Source organism: Protomyctophum bolini, assembly GCF_963924005.1.
Source record: "Protomyctophum bolini genome assembly, chromosome: 8".
NCBI classification, from domain to species: domain Eukaryota; kingdom Metazoa; phylum Chordata; class Actinopteri; order Myctophiformes; family Myctophidae; genus Protomyctophum; species Protomyctophum bolini.
This window is the reverse complement of record NC_137869.1, coordinates 46,990,414-47,010,342: the sequence shown is the minus strand read 5'-3', so window position 1 is coordinate 47,010,342 and position 19,929 is coordinate 46,990,414. Positions and strand designations below refer to the sequence as shown.

The 19,929-nt window shown below is 42.7% G+C and overlaps 1 protein-coding gene across 1 annotated transcript; it reads right to left on the bottom strand.

Annotated features, from left to right (window-relative positions):
* Window positions 1-1,393: 1,393 nt before the first annotated feature.
* LOC308320012 (myosin heavy chain, fast skeletal muscle-like) lies at window positions 1,394-19,656 on the bottom strand (the record flags this gene model as incomplete). Its single annotated transcript, XM_080770303.1, has 39 exons — window positions 1,394-1,440; window positions 1,525-1,653; window positions 1,869-1,964; window positions 2,058-2,162; window positions 2,591-2,761; window positions 3,229-3,354; window positions 3,437-3,640; window positions 4,204-4,512; window positions 4,656-4,780; window positions 4,891-5,056; window positions 5,333-5,516; window positions 5,965-6,161; window positions 6,257-6,375; window positions 6,538-6,664; window positions 6,795-7,184; window positions 7,270-7,360; window positions 7,458-7,603; window positions 7,696-7,872; window positions 8,008-8,250; window positions 8,682-8,937; window positions 10,145-10,281; window positions 10,370-10,493; window positions 10,610-10,727; window positions 10,840-10,927; window positions 11,206-11,270; window positions 14,028-14,331; window positions 15,199-15,369; window positions 15,491-15,640; window positions 16,113-16,231; window positions 16,570-16,708; window positions 17,220-17,323; window positions 17,688-17,786; window positions 17,933-17,996; window positions 18,091-18,183; window positions 18,324-18,432; window positions 18,518-18,545; window positions 18,643-18,799; window positions 19,213-19,356; window positions 19,450-19,656. 39 exons carry the CDS (start codon window positions 19,654-19,656, stop codon window positions 1,420-1,422), a joined length of 5,802 nt encoding a protein of 1,933 aa, XP_080626429.1. The 3' UTR covers window positions 1,394-1,419.
* Window positions 19,657-19,929: the final 273 nt, after the last annotated feature.

Below are 19,929 nucleotides of genomic sequence, written 5' to 3'. Positions count from 1 at the left end.
GGTACCCAGCTAAATGATAGTTTGGAACCAAATGGACCCTTAATGGGTCTGTAACTCTGAGAGTGTACAAATGGAACCAAATCCACCCACATTAACATTGATTTTACAATATTGAATTGGGGGTCCCAGAGATATAAATGACATTACATGGGGGTCTGGACTAATATGCATGTCAAACTGGGGGTCCTTGGAATTAAACGGGTTGAGAATGACTGCCGTCAAAATATTTTCTTATGGGGGGTCCCTTGCATATCTCTTTCAATTGGGGTGTCCACAGCCTAATTAGTGTAAATTTGGGGGTCCTTGACATGAAGCAGTTTGGGAACCACTAGAATAGACTCTGCTGGTTGTCAAACATGTGCTACGGTTGTCGAACATGCGCTGCTGGTTGTCGAACCTGCGCCGTGCTCCTGTGCTTGCGGTTAGGGTTAGACTTAGAGATAGGGTTAGTAATTTCAGAACAAGGACGTTCACCTTGTCTTCAATGTTTGGTGTTACGCAATGTTTGTGTTCACACGACCACTCAAACTTTCATTGTCAATGACATTTAATGTTTGTGTAGGACGTTTGTGTTAGAACACGCACTATAAAAGCTGGGCATAGGAGTGGCTATCACCCCTCAAAAATATTTAGATTTTCATATGCCCAGCTTTCCGGGTTTATGTGAACACAAACATTGGCTTGTGATTTGCTGATCACTCCATAGCGATGATTTGATTGGCTGAGCATTAAAGTACCCATTGAAGAGAAAAGTGAAGACGCTAAAGTGATTGGCCGGAATGACATTTGTGATGATTTGATTGGCCTAGCATGGGATGTGACGTATGATAATGTAGGCATATGGTGATGTATGATGATAAGAGCACCTTTGCGTGGAGTGAGGGGTGAATTGAGGACACCACAAGTGATCTGTAAACTTCACAGTGAATGTAAGTAGTAGTGAAAATAGACTATAATCTAAACAAGTTTGTGGCACGAAGCGATCCTTGTAGATTGGCTATTTCCACTAGTTTGGGTCCCGGGGCAAGACATCAAATGTCTCTTTTGGGTTGTAGGCTAAAACAATGTGGGAACCCCTGAAGTACACTATAGATACTTATCTTTGCAATGGGTTTATAAAAATGGTATAGTGGACATGAGTTGGACCCACCCAGAATTAAAACCTCACAAAAAACAACAAAATACAGTTTTTGCCACCTTTTATTGAATGCAATGGTTCATATTTTATGACTGTGCATGGTCCCCTGAATAAGAAAGAAGATAGTATTGATAACAAAATACAGTTTTTGCCACATTTATTGAATGCAACGGGTCATATTTTACGACTGTGCAGGTCCCTTGAATAAGAAACAACATACTGTTGTTGCCACCTTCATTGTCATATTTTATGACTTTGTACGGTGACTTGAACTGGAGAACTTATTCAGCAGCTTCTTTTCCCTGTAACAATAGGAACATAATGTTAGATATTCAACATGAATCTTTAGTTTAAAGAATAATGAACCTTCAGTTATTGAACATTACCTTTGAGTCGCGACTTTTAGATCTCATCTTGTTGACCTGCGATTCAGCGATGTCGGCGCGCTCCTCAGCCTCTTCCAGCTCATTTTGAACCTTCCTACACTTGGTCAGGTGAGAGTTGGCTGCTTCCTCCTGCAATATTATAGACATGGGTCAAAGCTGCCCCATACAGCAGAAGCATGGCAAGCTAGAGATTCCATGTTCCACTTGAGGAAAGCAGCAAGATGGACACTGAAGAATGCTCTGCTGTTGGTCATATGACATTGCATCATAACTGATTCCTATTATTCCTTTTAGTTAAACTATGACGACACACACCACTAACTAACAATGTCTATTTGACTTACCGCTTCCTCTGCCTGTCTCTTGTAGCCCTTCACCTTCAGCTGCAGCTTGTCTACCAGATCCTGAAGCCTGGCCATATTCTTCTTGTCCTCTTCAGTCTGAAGTGAGAGTGAATTTATAACATTAGCTGCATGTCCATCTATTAATTTAGTCAGTGGCATGATGATGGTTATTTAAGTGATATAGCCTACCTGGTATGACAGCTCCTTCACTCTCCTCTCGTACTTGCGCACACCTTTAACAGCGTCTCCACTGCCTTTCGTTGCACCTTCAACCTCTGCCTCCAGTTCACGCACCTTCACAATGGAAACATACATTATGAAGAGATTGTGTTTTATTTCATTGACATATAAGCCGTGTTGACCCATTGAGATCTGAGAGCAGATTCTACACGTCTTCTAAATAATTTTCTGAAAAAACTATTTCATGTGAAGGACCCCCAGAAATGTTCTTGTATTTGTGGCCGCCGACCCCCATCTGAAAATAGTATTGTTCCAGGGACCCCCAGAAGCAAAGATAAGAGTTAAAAACGTTGTGAAATACATAATTCAAAGATTTTCACACGTTTTTACAATACAAAAAAAAATCACAAATAGCAGCTTAAGGACATGCTTGTATATATTCTATTTTTCAATAAAAAAGTTAAAGTTAAGTTAAGTGTTTAAAGCCAAGGTGACACAGATGCATTCCAGGTCTTAATGGGTTGAAGTAAACTACACCTTACCCTGCCCTCCAGTTTCTGGAGCTGCTTCTTGCCTCCCTTCATGGCCAGGTTCTCGGCCTCGTCGAGGCGGTGCTGCAGGTCCTTGACGGAGACCTCCAGGTTCTTCTTCATCCTCTCCAGGTGAGAGCTGGTGTCCTGCTCCTTCTTCAGCTCCTCGGCCATCATGGCCGCCTGGAAAGTCATCGTTGTTGTGAGTTCAAATATACTTTATTGTCCCGCATGTGAAACAATGTCTGCGTCTCCTGCGTCATTCAACGCACGACAATGGCTCTTTAAAATCATGAAAGGTAATAAACAGATACATGTGTGATGTGTCATGAGACCAGAAGGAATCAAACCAGGTAATTCAATCACAATATCTTAGCACTCAGAATATTTAGTAGTAATTGTTGTTGCTATTAAATAGCTTGATTGACTAAATATATTGTTGTACCAGTTCAGTCTGCACTGTAACATTCTGAACCTTATGTTAAGAATGTTCTTTTCCTGAGCACATTATGTTTGATACAAGTGCTGAAAATAGTGATATAGTTCGGGATATAGTTGATTGTCATGGCTGTTTTAACAAGACATCCTTATGCAATGCCATAAGGATGTCTAATTGTCCTGGTACAATGGATCTCTGGAATGGAACTTACATCAGTGATGGCCTTCTTTGCTTTCTCTTCAGCATTCCTTGCTTCTTGAACACTGTCGTCCACTTCACCTTGAACCTGGACCAGGTCAGTTTCAAGCTTCTTCTTGGTGTTCAAAAGGCTTGTGTTCTAAAAGATAAACATTCGGATTAGCAATACAAGTATGCAAGTATGTTATAATGTTGACAGTTTTTTTCTCCAATTGACTTACCTGGGAGTGCAACAGTCCAGCGCGCTCACTGGCGTCCACCAGTTCCTGTTCAGCCACTTTGCGGCCTCTCTCCGTCTGTTCCAGAGCCACTCTCAGCTCCTCGATCTCAGCGACCATGAGGCCGTTCCTACGCTCCACCATGGCGCCTTGTTCCTTCACATCTTCCTGGCCTCTGAGAGCATCGTCAAGGTGCAGTTGGGCATCCTAAAGAAAATATGAGGTGGACATGTTAAGAGAAACGTCAGAATGTTGTTCGGATCATAGACAGTCAAAATGAAGGGACAGTGTCACTGTCACGCCCATAGACTCTACAGGCAGTAAATGAATGAATGAAAATCGTGGTGATTTAATATTTCTATATCCGGTCCAGAAATGCAACCGGAAATGAATACTATTGGCTGGAACCGCAGCGAAGGTGGGTCTTCACTCGGTAGAACCAGTAGAAAAATTACTTTAATTTAAAAATGTGATCAGAATTAACTAAACGCATATCATGATTAAAAAAAAAAGACTTCAATCTAGCGATTGAAAACAAAGTGTTTCTGAAAAGGTTTACTAAGGTTATAAAATCAAGTGTAAAGTTCGCCCAAGGTTCGTCTTGAAAACAGTAGAAGACATCTACTGGGCCATAAATAAGAACAGCAGCTTCAACAAGAAACCAGAAGTGGCTTCATTTCCAGGCAGCGAACAGAGCTAGCCCCTTGGTTCAGATGTTCAGAGCAGTTCCGTTGATTGAATATGTGTCTAGTAACTAATATGTTTTGCACCTTAAGCTGTCCCTGGATGTTCCTCAGCTGCTTCTGGGCCTCAGCAGCCTGGCGGTTGGCGTGGCTCAGCTGAACCTCCATCTCGTTCAGGTCTCCCTCCATCTTCTTCTTGACCCTCAGGGCATCGTTTCTGCTCCTGACCTCAGCATCCAGAGTACCCTGCATGGAGTCGGTCACCCTCTGGCTGTTCCTCTTGATCTGTTCCATCTCTTCGTCCTTCTCTGCAAGCTTCCTGTCAACCTCACCCTTGATCTGGTTGAGCTCCAGCTGGACACGAAGAATCTTAGACTCCTCGTGCTCCAGAGTACCCTGAAATGAAATACAGGATCAAAAGGTTGTAGGACCTTTTAATGTAATGTTGATCATATACTGCTATGCTGTTTGAATATTATTATTGAAAGAAATCTAACATATGGACAATTGTGTTGTTCATCTAGGACCAAAAGTGTTACCTCGGCTTCCTCCAGGGCTGTCTGGATCTCTGACTTCTCTGTCTCCACCTGCTTCTTGGACTTCTCCAGCTCATGGATGCTCTTTCCAGTCTCACCAATCTGTTCGGTGAGGTCTGAGATCTCCTCTGCAAAATGATGAATGCACTTTCAGCGACTATTTTGTATTTGATTTAAAGTTGTAGCCTTTATTTTAGTATTATTTAACTGTTAAAAGAATGATGTAGAGGAAACTTACGTTGCAGGTTCTTGTTCTCACGCTTCATGGTCTCCAGTTGGTCCAGGGACTCCTCGTAGGAGTTCTTCATCTTAAACAACTCGGTGCCGAGAGAACGAGCCTCTTTTTGAGCTCCTTCCAACTCCGCATTGCCCTCTTCATGTTTCTGCTTCCATTCTGCCAAGACCTGCACAACAGCCGTGATGAAATGTGTCATTTACCTCCACTTTCAGGAGGAAACAATTAAAATAATTCATGTAAAAGCAATTCACGTTGCTTAGACAACAGTCCGAGTGGCATTAGTCCGACAACACCGCTGCTCCCGAGATGTGCTGCCAGTTACAACTAACCTGTGGCTTACTGTGAAGTTAGGTTTAGGTTTGGGTTTTGGGTGGAGTGTCGGACTCATGACTGTAGGACTGTTAGTATGTCCGACCAAACACATGCACCCATTTCAAAGCACCTTATCGAAGTTCCTCTGTTTCTTGTCGAGGTTGGCGGCTAAACCGTTGGCCCTCTCCACGTCAATCATGAGGTCTTCCACTTCACCCTGGAGTCTCTGCTTGGTCTTCTCCAGAGAGGCACACTTGGAATTCACAGCCTCGATTTGCTCCTCAGCCTCCTGAAGACGCTGGGCGAGCTTCTTCCTGTTGATCAGTGTTGAAACAAATCAAAGCATTGTGAGCAATATTTTGTAAAGTAAGCAGTGTACTGTACAATGTTGTATAATTGTCTAATGTGGTTTTGTATAATGCTCTTTAGGATTTAATCACAATGACGTATGAGTTTTCTGGGGCTCGTGTTGTGTCTTTAAATGATACTGTATCATCATCATCACAAGCTGTCACCTCTTCACAGACTCTTAATTTTTTGTTGTTTTTTAACCAAATGTTTGCATATAAGTAACAAGTAATAAGTAGTATAAGTAAAATGCTGTGCTGAGCCTGAAGAAGGCCAGTAGTGACCGTTTCTATTTTATTATTGATGTGCACTTGCCTACACATTTATTCCTAAGCCTCAAACCTAGGTGTGCGAAAGTCTTTCTCTACACAAAATAGTGAGCAGTACGTCTAAAAAACCCCACTGATGACTTACTTAGCTTCCTCCAGCTCCTCAGTGCGTTGGACAGCATCAGTCTCATACTTGCTCCTCCACTGACACACCTCAGCGTTGGCCTTGGACATTCCACGCTGCAGCTCAGCCTTGGCCTCTTGCTCCTCTTCAAACTGCTCCCTCAGGAGGTCACAGTCATGGCGAGCTGACTGCACAGCGTGGGCGAGGGCGTTCTTTGCCTGGCAAAAGAAATACAGCAAACTAATGTCAGCTGGATGAAATTACAAAAAGATGGAATTAGGTCTGTTTCGTAAAAAAAGGCTGTTCCTTATACCTTAACCTCCTCTTCAACGAGTCTCTTCAACTCCTCGATCTGCTGGGTGAAGGCCTGCTTGCCTCTGGTGAGCTGAGAGACCAGAGCTTCTTTCTCCTCAAGTTGACGAGCAAACTCACCTAGTTAGACATTTGAATATTAGTTTCAAATATGTAAATCATCTTTGATCAATACATACAACTCCTGGGATAGCCGCTGATAGTATCTCTAATTATGGAATTTGCTCAAGTGCCATCAACAAACCATGTAGGCTAGTAGACATTACAATGATGAACATTTACCATTTTCAGTCAACAGTCTTGCTCTCTGAGCTCCAATATCATTGATCTGGCGAACATTCTCATCACTCTTGGACTTGATTTCACTGAGTTGGTCCTCAAGGGTGCGGCACATCTTCTCAAGATTTCCCTGTTGATTATCATTGGACATATTTAATCACTGAAGTAACCTACAATGTATTCCTTCGTTTCCCCCCCCCCCCCTGATTGGTTAATTGAACGTATTTTGTCATGAATTACACACAAGCACTCTATTCTACCTTTGCCTTAGCAACAGCTTCCATGTTGCTGGACAGGTCATCGATCTCCATCTTGTATTCGCTCTTCTCCTTCTCCAGTTTCTGCTTGACACGCTGGAGGTTGTCGATCTGCTCGCCCAACTCTGCGACGCTGTCCGCCTGCTTCTTACGGAGAGCAGAGGCAGTGGCCTCGTGCTGCAGGGTGGACTCTTCCAGGTCACGACGCAGCTTCTGGAACTCAGCCTCACGCTTCTTGTTCATCTCAATCTGAGCGGCAGTGGCTCCTCCAGCCTCCTCCAGCCTCTCACTGATCTCTTCAAGTTCCCTGGAGAGATCAGCTCTCTGCTTCTCAACCTTGGCCCGAGCGGCACGCTCTGCCTCAATCTCCTCCTCCAGTTCTTCAATACGAGCCTTTCAAATGAAGGGACATATTAAAATCCTAATTTTTCACTTACTTATCATCAATGATTTTAAATAAGATGGAAAAAAATAATACCTGGAGTTCTTTGATCTTCTTCTGCAGCTGGGCTCCCATAGATTGCTCATCCTCAATCTTACTCAGAAGCTGGGCTACTTCAAAGTCCTTCCTGTGGTATACATACAGTACATCATATGTTAGTGGTAGTCATTCTCCATGGCATTTCATATTATTATTGTTGTTGTTATTATTGTGCTCCACATTACTTCTTTATCTTCTCATCAGACTGCTGCTTGTCATTCTCCAGATCCATGATGGCTTCCTGGGCCAGTTTCAGATCACCCTCAAGCTTTCTCTTGGTTCTCTCGAGGTCCATGCGGAGCTTCTTCTCTTGCTCCAGAGAACCTTCCAACTGCACAACAATATAGTTTTCATGTTATTCAGTAGGAAAATAACCATACCGTATTCAAGTTTCAAAACATCCAATTGACTTGATGAACTCACGTCGTCAACTTGCTGTTCCAGCTTGGTCTTGGCCTTGGTCAGAGTGTTGACTTTGTCTTCCTCTGCCTGCAGGTCATCCAGGGTCTGCTGATGGGCCTCTTGGAGCGCCTTCTTCTCCTTGGTCAGCTTAGCAAGACCTTCATCTTGAGAGGCCATCTCCTCAGTCAGGTTCTTCACCTAAATAAGCAGAATGAATGGATCATTATCGTTTTAGAACTTGATATGACCGCTACGATAGAAGAGTGTATAATCGGGAATGGATCATTATTGTTCAATAACTTGATAAGACGGCTACAGTGTATGATCATGAACCTTGTTTTCAGTGGCGTGTTTCTCCTTCTCCACTTTGGCCAAGGTGAGCTCCAGGTCGTCAATGTCCTTCTTGAGCTCAGAGCATTCGTCCTCCAGCTTCCTCTTCTTGGCAGTAAGCTCTGCGTTCATCTCCTCCTCGTCCTCCAGTCTCTCGGTCGTCTCTTTGAGCTTCGCCTCCAACTGGATCTTACTTTTAATGAGACCCTCACATCTCTCCTCAGCATCATTCAGAGCCTCGTCTCCCTGGTTGTCATTGAAAGAGATAAGTGAGAGAACGTCTCAGCATTTGTTCTAGTGAGATTTCGCTCCTATGCCACTTGAATGTGGAACGCCCTACTAACAGCCATGAAGAAATGTGGATGTTTTTTTTAAAGTCAGGCTCTATCATTGTAAGAGCCTGGATGGTACAGAGGTGAGGACAAGGAAGAAGCTGGAGGCCATCAACCTCCAGCAGTGGCATATGCAGTAGATTCACCCTCCCCACAGAAGAACCACACATTGGGTCAGGCCTTTGTGCTGCTAGCCATGTAAATACAATGATGCCAACAGCCGTTGGGCCCACCAGGCATTCTCTGCCATGGTCTACAACTACATTAGATAAAATATACAAGGTCAGATAATAAACAATATGAAATATTATTAGCAACATTTCCTGTACAAGTGTAGCTACTTACTGATGACGCTGCAATGGCAAGGGTATTCTTCTCCTGCGTTAGAGCAACCAACTTCTCTTCTAGGCTCTTCTTCGAGGTCAGAGCACTAGCCAGGTCTGTCGTCATCTTTTCGTAGTTCTCCTTCATCGCTGCGAGCTCCTTCTCAGTCTCAGCGCTCTGCAGAAGAGGCTTTATCTTGTAGTAGACCTTCATCCATGGCCAGTGTTTCACAGCGACGAACGAGCGGAGGTTGAACTGGATGGTGAAAACGGCATCTCTGTGGAAAACAGTTTCATTGGATCATGTTTCCACGTATTATGACTGCAGGCGTAATACTGGTAGTAATAATAGTTACTATTATTGTGTCATAGTTACTTGCACAAGCAGAGCGCGCAAGTACTGCAATCGGTTGGGTATGTAGGCCTACAGTATGTATGTTGGGGTAGGTATGTCGGTGTCCTCCAACAGCCATTCTTGGTGACATAACTAAGGTATGTTTCAAGGTTGGTTTAAGGTCAATAACGGGTCTAAATGATTTAGAATAGCATGCTCTGTTGCACTGGCCTAAAAGTGGGTCCTTAAAAACTGCTTCAACTTCTGAGATGTATGTATCTAGGTATGTATGTGTGTATGTATTTAAAAGGGGGGCTTTTTTGTAAAAATCCCAGCCCACAATACCTTCATGTATGTAAGTATGTATGGCGGGGTATGTACAGTATGTTGGTGTCCTCCAACAGCAATTCTTGGTGACGTAACTAAGGTATGTTTCAAGGTTGGTCAATAAGGGGTCTAAAGGATTTGGAATAGCAGAGAGCTCTAGCACTCAGTGCAGCAGTCGTACCCAGACAGACAGCAGAGAGCTCTAGGACTCAGAGCAGCAGTCGTACCCAGACAGACAGCAGAGAGCTCTAGGACTCAGAGCAGCAGTCGTACCCAGACAGACAGCAGAGAGGTCTAGGACTCGGACATGGCCTGCTTGTGTGCAAGGCCAAGTTGGCATCTCAAGAGTGTGCATTTCTAGTTGTTACTATTGTTGTCGTTATTATTATTGCTGTGGGTATTATCTTTGTTGCCCTGTGTCGTGGCAAGGTAAATGCAGATGGCCACCCAAAGAGCCTGGTTCTGCTCGAGGTTTTTTTCCTTGCAACCGTCACCAAAAACTGTCTGGCAATTTATACCGGGGTAGAGTGGCCGGTAGAGCAGACGGATGGAAACCGCTAGGTTCCCAGTTTGAAACTAGGCTCCCCCAGAGTTAGTATTGAAGTGTCCTTGAGCAAGACTCTGAACCCCTAATTGTCCCTGATGTGCAGGTTGGTGCCTTGCTTGGTTACCTCCGCCATCAGTCTATGTGAAGTGCTTTGGATAAAAGCGCTATATAAATGCACCATTTATAGTGATTTGACACTTTACATTTATTGAATTGAACAGCAACAATGACAAAGTTTACTTATACAAATTGTACTCAATATTGAATCGATGCTTACCTTGTCGACGTCATCTTGACAAACTCCTTCCTCATGAGGTAAGCTCGTCCGAGAGCCTGAGTCATTGTGACCAGAGTGAACAGCTTCTCATCTCGCAACTCCTCCAGTGTACCCAGCAGACCAGCTTTGAAGAACACCTGAACACAATGTTACAAAACACTGTCACTAAACAGTCAAATCAACTTTTATATGGATAATGTTAAAACAGGTTCACAGTGTGCTCACCTTGGTGTGTCCAAACTTGTACTCATCATGAGGTACGTCAATGGACCCAAGCAGCTTCTCTGAAGCTTTCTTGTTGTCCATGAAGGCGCCATCGGGGCACGCGCTGGCGTTCAGTACTTTGTACCTGTTTTCATAAAAGTTCATGGTTATTTTGCGCTGGCATTCTGTACTTTTGTAAAAGTGGGTCATTTTGCATTGACTTGGTTTGGAAATAAAAGCTGGGGGGAAAGGAATGAATACCTCTGCTTGAAGTCAGCGTATGGGATTCTGCTGGGGAAGCCCTTTCTACAGATCCTGATGCCCTCCAGCACACCGTTACACCTCAGCTGGTGGATGACCAGGAAGTTCTCCATCAGGCCTGTACAGATTCAGTATTAGATGAACATTATTAGAAGAACAAACTCTGGCCAAAGTTGCATTAAATGACTGCCTCACAATGATAGTTTAACATTTTTATTTTCAGTGTTTACCTGGACACTTCTTCTCGTTGGGAATCAGGCAACGCACAAAGTGAGGATGAGTGCTCCTCAGGTTGGTCATCAGCATCCCCAAGTTTGCCTATTGAGACATAAAATAGCCAATTAGGTTTATTACTAGTAAAAGTCATACAATATTGTACTTTTTTCTCCTCTACAATTATTTGAGCTATACTTTGCAGATTAAAAACATACATTAACCACTTAAGCCATATTTTAAACTTCAGTCACAATAGAAATGGTTTCATTCCAAAATGAAAATATGTGCCTATTTCTTACATGAATTGAATGTTGATAATAATAATAATGCTTCACTCTTACAGGAATATAATGTTAATAATAATGAATGCAAAATCTTACCCTGAATGCACTAGACACAGTCTGCATGGAACCACCCTTCTTCTTGCCTCCCTTCTTTGTATTATCTGTTTATATTTGTTAGAATCATGAGTTATTAACATTAGTCATACAGAATGCAAATGCCTCCCTTCATGCCAGATTCTGAGTGTTCATAGTATTAACTCAAAATTCTATTTGGCTGTAGAAGAAGACGGCCTCCTCCACTACCGACACAGCAATGGTGAAGGTGGCCGCGCTGATCGGATTATTCACTCGCTAAGTCTTTAGACGCATATATTTTAGATGCGCGGTCATGGGGAAGAGCTATTGAGCCACTAAACACAGTCGCGTTATTTATCCAGTGCGATTTGCAATGGACCACCTTGCTCTTTTGTCAATGCATTGTGCCTGAAGGGGAAGCAATCAAGCATGGAGCTGCCGCTCGAGGGGAGCTTTGATTAGCGGTAAGCTATAGTTTTATCATTAAATAGAGCGCTAATGAACACGTTGAAGGCGTCGTTGGCGGTGCGGGATCTCATTAAAAAGGCATTAAGTCCTTACTCCTTAGCCAAGGATGAGTTAATATAACAATACACCCAGGCTCAGGTTGGGTCCCAATACTTGAATGTGATTGGCTTGTTTCCGTTGTAAATCTCATGATAATCCACACCTTTAATCACTTTATATCATTCCCAGTTGATCCCACAGCTCTGTAGCTGAACTGGGGAAGGGGAGCACTTGATTGCCTTATAATGGCTCATAACATGCACAGTATTTTATCTGAGGATCTAAACAGCAGCAGGTTTCATTTCTGGCTCGGAGGTATTGCGAGATTTGGCTGCCAAACAGGAAACGGTGGGAAGTCTCGCGATACTTTGTACGTTCAGAAAGGTACTTTGTGCTCTTTAGATACCATACCTCTATTTACACAGTGTACACATCGAAAAGCAACACAGCAGACAATAATGTGTGCATGTCTTCTGTTACCAGAAGCGATTACTTTACAAAAGGGCTCAGTCATTCAGAAACAGTGTTTGTTCATGAGCGGGTCACTGAGCTCTCATTGACTCCAATGCATTTCATATATAAATAGTGTTTGTTCCATAGACTGTAAAAAATATGGACAAAGCGTTCCCCGGGTCTAACATGAACGTAAAATGAAGCCTGAAATCCCTTCCACTGTAAGTCGCCATCTTTCAAGATCCGTTTGAGCCCAGTTTGACCATTGGCTGGCCCAGACAACGAGGCGGGACTTCCCCCCTTCTTCTTCGTTGGTTTTTATTTTGACTCGAGTGGGTGGGGGATCCCGTTCATGAACTGTAACGGTAGCCACGCCCCTCAGAACATGCGCGACTTTATGGTCATTTTTTTAATAAATGGGGCCATCATTTTCCAAAAAGAATATTATGACATTAGAAATGAGACTTTAAACTAGTGACTGGAAGCGAAAAGTATTCATGACCATGTTTATTAAGGTAATACAGTCTAGGTGAAGTTGGGCCCAAATACATGGACTTCTATGGGGCTATGGGTTTTTTTGAGCCCAATGATAGCGCCACAACAGGCCATTATAATTTCCTTAGTGGCTTCACAAAAAATCTGTCTGACTGCCCCCCTGGTTTGTTCATGAGCTGGTCACTTAAGCAATATTACACTCGAGGGTGTGGGTTAACGTGATTATTGCCACGACAGGGATGCGGTCAGGAACGAGACGGAGTCGAGTTCCGCAAGCATCACTGAAGTGGCAATAATCACGTTAACCCACACCCTCGAGTGTAATATTGCAATTCTACCACAGTTACCCTTAAAACAAAGAAAATCGCTGAAAGAATATATTTTTTTAATGACAGATGTAGTCAATACGACCACAAATGTCCCAATAAACTAGCTAGCCTAGCCACCTAGTTTGCTAGCGCTCTGGGAGAACAGAGCGGCTGAATTATTTGTTTTGATTAGGTGGTGGTGTGTAGTGGTTTAACCACCGGCTAGAAGGCTGTTTCAACCAATCAAATTGCTTCCTCGAAACGACCTGTGGTATAATGAGCTTTCATTGACTCCAGTGCATTCTAGTTTTGCTCCCATGAAAGTGTCCATGAAAGTTTCATGCCCGTCACGTGACCATTTCCTTTCCTTGCTAAAAACAAGGAAGTGTGGCGTGCTCTGGTGGGCGCAAAGCGTAGATACTTTTGTGAATTTAAAGGACCACTTCACCACTTTTCAACGTATCTTCATATAATAGGTCCTCACTAATAATCATGATAAAATGGCACGATTATTTTCTACTCGGTCTGTGTCTCATAGGAGGGCTGTGCATGGCAGTTTAGAAACCGTCTTCCAGTGACATTAGGCCGATTTTGATTTAAACAAGATTTTTTTTTACAAAGATGCCTGCAGTTTCTATTTGCTTGTATTCCCCATCGATGATGGTCCTTTAATAGGTTTATGAGGTTAATATTATGATATGTTTGTAACCATTTTAATTAAAGCAATAAGCCATGCAAGCCCAGTTTACCCTGTATTTCATAATGGCTGACAGGGTCGGAGACTCTCTGCTATGCGTTGGGTGTCACTACACATCTCAGCCATTACAAAATACCCGGTAACCTGAGACCTCTTGTGGCTTATTGCTTTCATTAAAATTGCCTAGAGGGTGGGCTGGTGGGTGTGTTGGACGTCACAAACGTAACAGGTGCACCGCTGCTCTGAACCGCACCAAACTTGACTTGTCACCAACACTGACACAGAGGTCGGCCATCAGAATAGCTGGCCACTTGTTGCCACAGGCACACCATTAATCAGTTCCCAGCATCCCAGAACACATTGCATTATCTTAATAAACATACCTTCAGGCTCAGGTGGGGGATAGAACACAGCCAGGATTTTAATTGAAGACTTCTGGAACAGCTGAATGACAGAGTCGTTAAGAGGATCTTTGTTCTTGTCCAGCCAGCCTGTGATGCTGTAGTCCACCGTTCCAGCGTAGTGGACCAGGGAGAAGTGAGCCTCGCCCTTGCCTTTGCCAGGCTTGGGCTTCTCAAAGGCCTTGTTCTTTCCCAGATGCGCTAAAACCAGCGCCTCTGCGAAGGATTTGTCTGTAGCCTTCGGGAACATGCACTGCTCTTCAAGGATGGAGAAGATGCCCAAGGGCTGTGTAAAGGAGACAAAAAAGACACATCACCAAATACAATATTAACATCATGTCCATTAAAGATGGAGTGCCACAACCTTTTTATTTTTCCAGTTTTCCATGTGTCTATGAGGTGACAGTACTTCATTAGACACCCTGGAGTTGTTTGTATGTGCAATGGTGTATTAACTTTGTATTTAGGGTTTCTTCCTGGAGGCTGAACCCTTGACAGTCAAACGGGCCAATGAAGTAAACAGTAATATAGTGACATCAAACTATCAGCCCCTCCCCTAACCCCTCCCCCTTTACCATACAACTACAGCTGTGGGTGCGTCTTCAGTTCAGGTGGATCACCACCCACCAGGCAAACCAGGCATACTTAATGAACTGGTGGGTGTGTCCACATAAAAGCATGATTTTAACAAATACTGTACACTTTTTGGAAAAAGTTCTTCCCCCTTATATTGTAATAATACCTGATGATCATGTTTTAGGGTGGAAAAAAATGGTGGCACTCCATCTTTAAAATAAGTAAGTATATAAGGCCTTGCCGAGCAATGAGGTACATAGAGGTACAATGAGCATATCTCTTGTAGCATGAGGCAGCTTTGATGTACACGCACACCCCCTGGACATGACGCTAGTATGTTACATGTATCGATTGGACCACGATCCATAGCTGAGTGCCAAGCAGGAAGGCACTGGGTCCTATTTTTAGAGTCTTTGGTACGACCCGGCCGGGGATCGAACCCCCTCAGGGCAGACACTGAAAACAAAAGGCCACTGAGCTGGTGCAATTAAACTAAAGCACAGAATAACTGTATACCTTCTCAATGCAGAAAGCCAAGTCCATGATAATAGATACAAATGTAATAATAATTGTATACCTTCTCAATCAGCTCAATGCAGATAGCCAAGTCCATGCCGAAGTCAACGAGATCCCAGGGAATTCCCTCTTTCATGTACTCTTCTTGTTCCAGAACAAACATGGTGTGGTTGAAAAACTGTTGCAGTTTCTCATTGGTGAAGTTGATGCACAGCTGCTCCAGGGTGTTGAACTGTGAGTGGAAATATCATTATTAGTCCAATCTCTTGTAATTGTGTTGTGTAATATTGTGAAAATTACACAAACATTATTAGGCCTAAATTCTCCCACTTAAAACAAGTCCACATGCTTACATCAAAGATCTCAAAACCAGCGATGTCCAGCACACCAATGTAGAAGTTTCTCTGCTGCTTGGTGTCCAGCATCTCGTTGATCCTGATGACCATCCAGAAGAACTCCTTCTCATAGAGGGACTTGGCCAAGGCACCGACTGAGTTCATTACCTAAGGAAATAGTAACGTTATTAGAGTACGAGTGTGAATTACGCAATTTACAATTTAGACATTTATCAGATGATCTTAATCCAGAGTGATTTACAGTAAATAATAAGGAAAACATGAGGTAGTAGCCTACAAATTGCATAGAAATAGTAATCGAGGAGCATAGGTAAACCAAGAATCATCAGTCAGTAAGTAGTATAATCTAAAAATAAATCTATAATCTGTACATTAAAACTATACACACTATAGGGTGCCAGGTCAAATGAACCTTATATCATCCTAGCACGCTATCTAAATTGCATTATTATAAAACAGCAAGGTTGTCAAGGCTAGGGCACTAATAGTGGAGTCTGAAGATGATTTAAGACAGTGTGGACACAACTAAAATATCTCTCTATATGTCTAATGGCATGGTGTGTTAATATAAATGTGTGTATGAAATCAGAACATGGAAATCATGCAACTGTATACTCACCTGTGGCACAGTTTGTCCTTTCGTGACATACTCGTTTCCCACTTTCACCCTGGGGTAGCAGTATGACTTAAGCATCTCTGCTGAGTTTATGCCCAACAGGTAGGCAATCTTGTCAGCCTCTGAAATGTTCATACAATTTGAAATTTACATTTTAGGCATTAATCCAGAGAGTGATACAGTAGGCACGAGGTACTTCACCAAATGCATTATCCAAATAAGCATCAGTCTAAAGTAAACAGTATAATATAAAATCATAATGATAATAGAAATATATTTAAAATAGAGTCGCGATTTAAAATAGAGACACGAGGAATCCACTGGGAACTCAATTCCGTCTTTTATTCATATATGTATACACTATATTTATATTCTATATTGTATAACAATGACCAAAAGCTACTACTTCTACTAGTACTACTAATACTAATAATACTAATATAAATGAAGACCAGCTCACCCTCTGTGCCGTCTGGTTCGGCCTGTTCCTCACGCTGCTTCTGTTTGAACTTCATGACTCCGTGGTGCATCACTGCACCGGTGAACTTGTAGATCAGCTGTTTCTCTTCACCGTTGAAGCCCAGGATGTCGATAGCTTCCTGATGTCAATAAACAGAGAAGATGCGTTCAAAAGATTGAGATAATTTAAGCATTAGATTAACAAATATCCTTTAAAACAGTGTACAACTCAACTGTAAACAAAGCAACATACAGTGGATGCAGGGTATCTATCTGCACATTTATAAAGTGGCAATTTAAGGACTTTTAATACCTATAAAATAAATACAAAATAAAACAAATGAGACCATTACTGCATCAAAAGTAATCAACAAATACTATACTATAATACTTGTCAAGCATTGGCCAAATTGACGAATATTACCTAATAGGAAAAACATGTGAATACATGCAGATCGGCTATTTTCACAATATTGTATCTGAGTCTTACAATTCCAAGTGCTTTAACTCAGTTAAAGTAGATGTTTTTGGGGTGGGGTCACAGCCTAAAAGCTTTGAGAAGCACTGATTTAGAGAATACATTTTGCAGAGCAACTGACTGCAGTCCACAGTAAGTATTAGAAAGTGTTTTTTTAAATAATGTCCACTCACGTCAGTAGCGTCGAGCTCCACCTTGTCGTCAATGCTGGCCACAACGATCACACCCATGCTGATCAGTGGGAAGTCGTAGGGGTTGGAGCTGATCAGGCACATTTCTGAAAAGGGATTTAAAAAAGGGTGAACATGTGCTTTTTCGGGCGGCATGGAGTGGCTCAGGGGTAGAGTGGCTGGTAGAGCAGCCGGATCATCCAGATGGGAACTGCAAGGTTCCCAGTTCGATCATTGTGGGCTCCCTGAGAGTTATGTCGTCCTTGAGCAAGACTCTGAACCCCTGATTGCTCATGATGTGCAGGTTGGTGCCTTGGATGGCAGCTTGTGCAGTGCCTTGTAGGCGGTGAGGAGTATTTTGAGGTGAGTAATTTGTTTGAGAGGCAGCCAGTGGAGGTCGTGAAGGACTGTTGTGATGTGAGGCTGAACTTTGAACAGTTTTTAACTGCATAATCAGTAAAAACCACTTACCAATAATCTCAGGTTTGTGGTTGGTCATCATCTGGAAAAAGATGTGGTAACCTCTCTCTGCAGCAAGCTGGTAGGTCACTCTGGACTTCTCCAGCAGATCTGTATGGGTTGTACATAACTCATAATAATACTAATAACAATGACTACTACTGACTAATTACTACTACTACTACTACTACTACTAATAATAATAATAATCCTCAAATTAAGGCATATCATTTTGAATCTGTGAACTTCATACTTACATGTCTCAATATCAGCACTGGCCAGTTTGCCCGATGTGCCAAAATGGATTCTGATGAATTTACCCTGTTTGATATACAGTAGCACAATTAGTTGCATCGCTCTACATTGTGGAATCATTGCAGGATTTCTCATGAGATGTCATTATTTTTACACTTACAAAGCGAGAGGAGTTGTCATTCCTCACAGTCTTGGCATTACCATAGGACTCCAGCAAGGGATTGGCTGCAATAATCTGATCCTCCAGTGACCCCTAGAATGTTTTAGACATCGACCAGTTTGGTCAGAATTGTTTTAAACTGAATTGCTATATTGCATATAAAAGCTTTTATGTTCAAAACATTTATTTGTTAAAGTTAAGAATATATCATATATCAATATATCAGGCTCTACCTTGATTTTACCGCTATCGGCTGCCGATTTTTCTCCACCGGAACTAGCTGTTGCGAAGTACTGGATGACACGCTTGGTGTTCACAGTCTTTCCAGCACCGGATTCTCCACTGGTTAGAAGATAATGTAATTAGTGAATATGTGTACAAGCCTACAAGGGCCTTGTTTTAATGCCTAGAGATGATGCAAACTTACGTGATCAGGACAGACTGGTTCTCTTTATCTGTAAATTAGAAAGCACACTTTTGGTCATGGATATACAGCTCAAAACCACTATAGTTTAATATTTTTTACATAGTCCTGTCTAGTACTGTACGTACCCATCAGCATGAATTGATAGGCGTTGTCAGAGACAGAGTAGATGTGGGGTGGAGCCTCAATACGCTTCTTGCCCCTGTAGGCATTTACAACCTCCTGGTCGTACACTGGGAGCCACTTGTAGGGGTTCACAGTTGCACAGAACAAGCCGGAGTAGGTCTGAAGGCGAGAAGAGAGAGAACATTAACATCATGCGACATAGCACTAAGCACGCCACATCAGTAGTGATTCCAAGAATTACATTGTGGGCAGGCAAGATGTGTCGTCGTTGTAGATATGCCACTGTGCCACATACTTGTGTAACCCAGGTCATGGAAACTGGGTACTAATGAAGAAATGGAGGAAGTCTACTTAACTTGATTTCCCTGTGTCATGCTGCCAACAAATAGCCGGGACAACGGATCACTAGAGCTGGGAATATTCAGTAACGAGTTGCAAACTTGTGGCAATGAGCAATAAGCGTTTTTCTTTGGTTAAAATAAGTGTTAAAAAGCTCTAAATTGTGATTGTACTCCATTTCTATGGAGTGCTTGTTCAGTAACCGGAGTCTCCAGGTCACTCCACAACCTTACATAGATCATCCATGCTGCATAACGCTCTTTGAGGTTATACAGGACGGCGGCTTCACTGAGGTGGGTCATCATGGCCATGTCCTCCATCTTGTCATACTTGGGAGGGTTCATAGGGGTGACGTCTGCCTCAGGCACAGTTCTTTCCTAATACAATTAAAATAAAATAAAAAACACTTCAGAATGTGTTATAATTACAGTAGTACTGTGCCACTGTTTGAATGTAGAATACCAGCTCACCTCCTTCGTTTCGAGCGTTTCCACGGTGACTTTGCCACCGTCCTTCTTCAGAATCTTACACTTGACGTACAGCTCTGCCTTGTCAGTCACATATGCTGCCGTTTTGGCATCAAAGGGCGCCGACTGAGCCTCCATTCTCTCCTTCTCTGACTTACGGAGATATATGGAGGCCTTGCCGTACTGCTCCATCTCTGCGTCCGTACTCATGGTGGCGGCTTTCTGTCGAGGGACAAATAGATGGTGGTGATGCCTTTTATTGACTTGAGATCGGAGCAGATAATAATTTCTATAGGACTACAGCCTCTTAGACTATTATTGTTGTTATAGCTTATTGTAGGTTTAATAGAAACATTATGAACACTCACTTTTCCCTTCTACCAGTAGAAATGGAACCTCGTGTGCAACCCCTAAGTGTGAGGGAGGGGGGGAAACACATACTCTTTAGGACATGAATGAATTGAATGCCTTTTTTTTAACCAT